Source organism: Oncorhynchus masou, chromosome 25 (assembly GCF_036934945.1).
Source record: "Oncorhynchus masou masou isolate Uvic2021 chromosome 25, UVic_Omas_1.1, whole genome shotgun sequence".
Taxonomy (NCBI): domain Eukaryota; kingdom Metazoa; phylum Chordata; class Actinopteri; order Salmoniformes; family Salmonidae; genus Oncorhynchus; species Oncorhynchus masou.
Window position 1 is genome coordinate 39,171,833 of NC_088236.1, and position 6,172 is coordinate 39,178,004.

The window sequence follows — 6,172 nt, forward strand, 5'->3', positions numbered from 1 at the left end:
GGTGAAGCTCTATTGCTTACAGTTTATATCTAGATTCTAGTGTATCTGAGAAATGTAGAAATACACATACATTGGTGAGTGGAAAGTGAGTTGAAGGCCATGTGAATTGTTCTAGGAAACACACCTGTTGTCGCAGTCTGCCGGCGATCAGGCCCCCCAAACCATTGGTCGGCAGTTTCACATTTCTTCTCTTTCATCCACAGCGGTCATGGAGGACCAATGAGAAAGTGTGTGTAATCAAGATGGGCGGGGCAGCCCTGAGGACTAGGGTTTAAAGTAGGATGTGTCATGCTGTCGCCAAGCAGACGACGTATCAATCAACATGATTCCCATTGTTCTGGCCTCCGTGCTCATCGCTAGCGGTAAGTGTCAGCCTCTATGTGTGTGGACATCAGACAGAGACTCCAACTGCAATCCTGGAAAGCTGAAGGGTGTGCAGGCTTTTGCTCGAGCACAACACTGACACACCTGATTCAACCAGACTGGCGACTATAATTTGTTAATGAGCTGAAACAGATATGCTTGTCCTGGGCTTTAACAATAACCTGCACTGTAGCTCACCAGGACTGGAGTTGGTAACTTCTGAGTTAGAGAGAAATACCTGACCCTGATTGTCTCTCTGTCTACCCCCCTAGCCTTCGGGTGCGGCACCCCTCCTATTGAGCCTCTGACCACCCGTGTGGTCAATGGAGTGGACGCCAAGCCTCACAGCTGGCCCTGGCAGGTACACTGACACCCTTATCTCCCTCTCTCTATGTACAATGATTATAATACTGGATTGCATTTACATAGGTCACTTTTCATCATTATGTATCTGTATGGAGTAACTCGTTCTATCCAACCTCAATATTTCTCACTCTCTCTTTTTCTTTCTTTCTTTCTTTTTTTTCATTTTCTTCTGTCTCTCCAGATCTCTCTGCAGTATGAGAGGGACGGTGAGTGGAGACACACCTGTGGAGGATCTCTGATTGCCACCAACTGGGTCATGACCGCTGCGCACTGTATCAAGTAAGAGAGGCTACACATTCACATTTACACGCAAATACACAGTGCATCCAAAGAAGACCTGCGCGCGTGCGCATACACACACACACACACACACACACACACACACACACACACACACACACACACACAGACAGACAGACAGACAGACAGACAGACAGACAGACAGACAGACAGACAGACAGACAGACAGACAGACAGACAGACAGACAGACAGACAGACAGACAGACAGACAGACAGACAGACAGACAGAGTTTTCCGCTCATATATGCTGTGATCACTGAGCATTTAACCTTCTCCCACCCTCCCAGCCTCAACCTGTCCTACAGAGTGTTCGTTGGAAAGCACAACCTGGTTGAGACTGAGGAAGGCTCCCAGGCCATCATCCCTGAGAAGCTTGTTGTCCATGAGAAGTGGAACCCCATCTTTGTGGCCTTCGGGTAAGAGTACGGTCCACAAATAGACAGGCTAGCACAACAAACCTTGAATGCTACACTAAGAAAACAGATATTGACAATAAAGATCTGATGGGTTCCTATCATCAGCACCGAATGGAAGAAAGAAAAGCTTTGTTTTTTAGTCTCTACCTAAACAACACTGGATATGTAGAGCATTATGAGTAGCCTTATATACTTGCAGTACATCATCACAATATAAACTGGGCTGACTTTCAGTGGCATCACCTGTCTATCCTTTCCTTCTACAACCGTCTCTCTCTGTGTTCCTCCCCTGTCTCTGATTGACCAGAAATGACATTGCCCTGATCAAGTTGTCTGAGCATGTGACACTGACTGACCATGTGCAGCTTGGCTGTATCCCTGCTGCTGGCACTGTGCTGGACAACCAGTACCCCTGTTACATCACTGGCTGGGGAAGGGTCTACAGTAAGCCTCTCTGTGTGTGTGTGTGTGTGTGTGTGTGTGTGTGTGTGTGTGTGTGTGTGTGTGTGTGTGTGTGTGTGTGTGTGTGTGTGTGTGTGTGTGTGTGTGTGTGTGTGTGTGTGTGTGTGTGTGTGTGTGTGTGTGTGTGTGTGTTTGATGATTACTTTCATGTGTGTTCCTGTTGGGTAACGAGCTGCAGATTGACATGTGTGTGTGTTTTAGCCGGAGGCCCCATTGCTGATAACCTGCAGCAGGCTCTGATGCCTGTGGTGGACCACGCCACCTGCTCCAAGCCCGACTGGTGGGGAATTGCTCTCAGGACCACCATGGTGTGTGCCGGAGGAGATGGCATTGTCGCTGGCTGCAACGTGAGTACCCCTGGGAAATGTGAGAGGCAGAGAGACACAGAGAATGAGAAACAGAGAGAATGTATTGTGTGTGATATATGTGTTTGTGCATGAGCATATTTTTTGTTTGTTTGTTTATATATGTGCGTGTGTGTGTGTGTGTGTGTGTATGTGTGTGTGTGTGTGTGTGTGTGTGTGTGTGTGTGTGTGTGTGTGTGTGTGTGTGTGTGTGTGTGTGCCTGTGTACATGTGAGTGCTTATGTGTTACTGTTAGTGTTTGTGTTGTGTGGGGTTGTGAGAGTAACACATTAGTGAATGACATTCACTCCTCTACGTATTTTTTTGTACAGTGAAGCTAAAATATTTAATTTGGCTCTATACTCCAGCATTTTGGATTTGAGAGGAAATGTTTCTTATGAGGCGATAGTACCGGATTTCACCTTTTAATTGATAGTATTTTCATACATATCTGTTCCACCGTTTAGAAAAGAAAAGCACTTTCTGTACAGTATCAAATCCCCCCATTTGTATTTGGACAAATTCACTTAGAGTGTATTAAAGTACTCAAAGAATGTAATATTTGGTCCCATTTTCATAGGACGCAATGACTACATCAAGCTCGTGACTACAAACTTGTTGAATGCATTTGCAGTTTGTTGTGGTTGTGTTTCGGATTATGTAGTGTCTCTTCCTTACTCATCATTATTCACAATTCATTCATGATTGTCCGTAACTATGGTAGCATCCACATTAACGTAGTAGATTTCAGAAACTAATTCTATTGTTTTTTACAATACAAGCGACCTCAAAATGACACAATACATGATTTACCATTAATTCTATTGGGCATAACATAACATAACAAAACATAACAAAACAAAATGCAAATGCATCCAACAAGTTCATAGAGTCACAAGCTTGGAATATGGGACTAAAAACTACAAGTTTTGACCACTTTAATACACTTTAAGTGAATACTTATGGGGACAAGATACATAAAATGCTTTCAGCTCTAAACTCTAAAACATATGTATGAAAATACTCTCTAATAAAGGTTACATTTTGCACTGTCACCTCATATGAAATATTTTATTTCAAATCCAAAATGCTTGCATAGAGATACTATTTTTAGCTTCAGTGTTCAAATAGATGTATCTTTCTCAACACCCCTTGGGTGCGGCAACCTTCCCATCGAGCGTCTGACCAATCAATGGAGTGGACACCAAGCCCCACATAGTTTTAATTTTAATGAAATGTTTCATATCCAAATAAATGCATAGATATCCAAATAAATGCATACAGTGGTTATCATAAGTATTTACACACCTTGGATATTTTTTCACATTTTGTTGATTTACAAAGTGGCATTAAAATGGATCTACACAAAATACTCCATAATGTCAAAGTGAAAAGAACATTTTTACAAATGTTTACCAATTAATAGAAATGTAATAACTAAAATATACATCTTGTATGCAACAAGACACTAAAGTAATATTGCAAAATTACATTGCAAAGGAATATACTTTTTATCCTAAATGCAAAGTTTTATCTTTGGGGCAAATCCAACACAACACATCACTGAGTAACTGCCTCCTTATGGTATGGTGGCGGCTGCATTATGGTATGGTGGCGGCTGCATCATGGTATGGTGGCGGCTGCATCATGGTATGGTGGCGGCTGCATCATGGTATGGTGGCGGCTGCATCATGGTATGGTGGCGGCTGCATCATGGTATGGTGGCGGCTGCATCATGGTATGGTGGCGGCTGCATCATGGTATGGTGGCGGCTGCATCATGGTATGGTGGCGGCTGCATCATGGTATGGTGGTGGCTGCATCATGGTATGGTGGCGGCTGCATCATGGTATGGTGGTGGCTGCATCATGGTATGGTGGCGGCTGCATCATGGTATGGTGGCGGCTGCATCATGGTATGGTGGTGGCTGCATCATGGTATGGTGGTGGCTGCATCATGGTATGGTGGTGGCTGCATCATGGTATGGTGGTGGCTGCATCATGGTATGGTGGTGGCTGCATCATGGTATGGTGGTGGCTGCATCATGGTATGGTGGCGGCTGCATCATGGTATAGTGGCGGCTGCATCATGGTATGGTGGCGGCTGCATCATGGTATGGTGGCGGCTGCATCATGGTATGGTGGCGGCTGCATCATGGTATGGTGGCGGCTGCATCATGGTATGGTGGCGGCTGCATCATGGTATGGTGGCGGCTGCATCATGGTATGGTGGCGGCTGCATCATGGTATGGTGTTGGCTGCATCATGGTATGGTGGTGGCTGTATCATGGTATGGTGGCGGCTGCATCATGGTATGGATGTACTTGACGTTGGCAAACACTAAGGAGTTTTTCAGAATGGAGCTAAGCACAGGCGAAATCCTAGAGAAAAACCTGCTTCAGTCTGCTTTACACTAGACACTGGGAGAGTAATTCACCTTTCAGCAGGACAATAACCTACAACACAAGGCCAAATCTATATTGGAGTTGCTTACCAAGAAGACAGTCAATGGCCAAGTTACAGTTTTGACTTAAATCTGCTTGAAAATCTATGACAAGACTTAAAAATTGCCGTCTGGTCATAATCCCCAACACCTAGTCAATGAGGCTCTCAGCTGTAATCACTGCCAAAGGTGTTTCTAGCACGTATTGACTCGTGTATACATTTTCTTCCATTTACAAAGTATTTTGTGAGATCATTGACTTATATTGACAATTTAATCAATTTTAATCCCACTGTGTAACGCAATAAAATGTGAAGAAATCCAAGGGGGGTGAAAATGCATGCCTTGTTGCATGTCTTTGGTTAAGTATTAAATCAATTCCTTCTTATTCTCCTATAGGGTGACTCTGGTGGGCCCCTGAACTGCAAGAACCCAGGGGGAGTATGGGAGGTCCATGGTATTGCCAGCTTTGTTTCTGGTCTGGGCTGCAACTACGCGAAGAAGCCCACCGTCTTCACCCGCGTCTCCAACTTCAATGACTGGATCAACCAGGTAAAATGACATGTTGACATGAGTCGCAGAGCTAAGGTTTACATGCGTCATTACAGTGTTAATTAGCATGACGTTGGCATTCTGGAAAAACCTTTACTTGTCAATAATGTCGACTTTTCAGACATTGCAAAAAAAAATATTTTTTTTCAAATGGATGAATTGTTTAGTCCTAGAGTCATGGAACTTTCACAGAACATGGAGGAGAATGACTTATTTCAATTGATGTGTATATATAGAAAATGAAATCCCCAAAATTGAGCTACACGGTTTTTCCAGGATGCTGATGATGAGGGAAAACCTTTACAGGAAATGTCACCAATGACTTGTCCTGTTCTGTCTGTCTATTTTCTCAGGCTATGATGAGCAACTAAAGTGGAGCAGAATGGGGAATTGAGTCCAATAAAAAAGAACTCAGCAAAATGGCTTTGTGATGTATTTTATGTTCATGCCACAAGATGTCCTCAGTCACTCAAGATAAAGAGAAATGATTTCCATAAGGATTTCCATTCCTTTGTTGGAGGTCTATCTATAAATGTATCTCCATACATTCAGTACTTGATCAATCATTTTGGCATTCTGATTATTCATGCTGTGTACCTAATATGTGCTAATAGGAGCGTTTTGAGACATTCTACTTGAGAATGTGTGAGGATGATATCCTTCCAATGAAATGTGCGCTTGTTTTTAGAAGAGTAAAACGTAGACCTGTATGTTCACCCCACTTCAGAAAGATAGACATCTAGTTTTCCACTTTCTGCTGACATACATATTCTGGGAATGGAAGAGTTTCATTAATGGGTGAGCCAGGCCAGATGTATTCTGCTCTCCATAAAGTCTTCCTACATCTTCGGCTTTTGATGTGATTACACTACACAGACTTGGCAGACAGGCTGGGAATGAGAACAACCACAGAATGAGGGCTATAGG

At 43.5% G+C, this 6,172-nt stretch overlaps 1 protein-coding gene across 1 annotated transcript; it reads left to right on the forward strand.

Moving 5' to 3' along the window:
* Positions 1-312: 312 nt before the first annotated feature.
* ela3l (elastase 3 like) lies at positions 313-5,712 on the forward strand. Its single transcript, XM_064937687.1, has 8 exons — positions 313-362; positions 636-724; positions 911-1,008; positions 1,318-1,446; positions 1,754-1,890; positions 2,110-2,255; positions 5,093-5,245; positions 5,599-5,712. Exons 1-8 carry the CDS (start codon positions 323-325, stop codon positions 5,614-5,616), a joined length of 810 nt encoding a protein of 269 aa, XP_064793759.1. The 5' UTR covers positions 313-322; the 3' UTR covers positions 5,617-5,712.
* Positions 5,713-6,172: the final 460 nt, after the last annotated feature.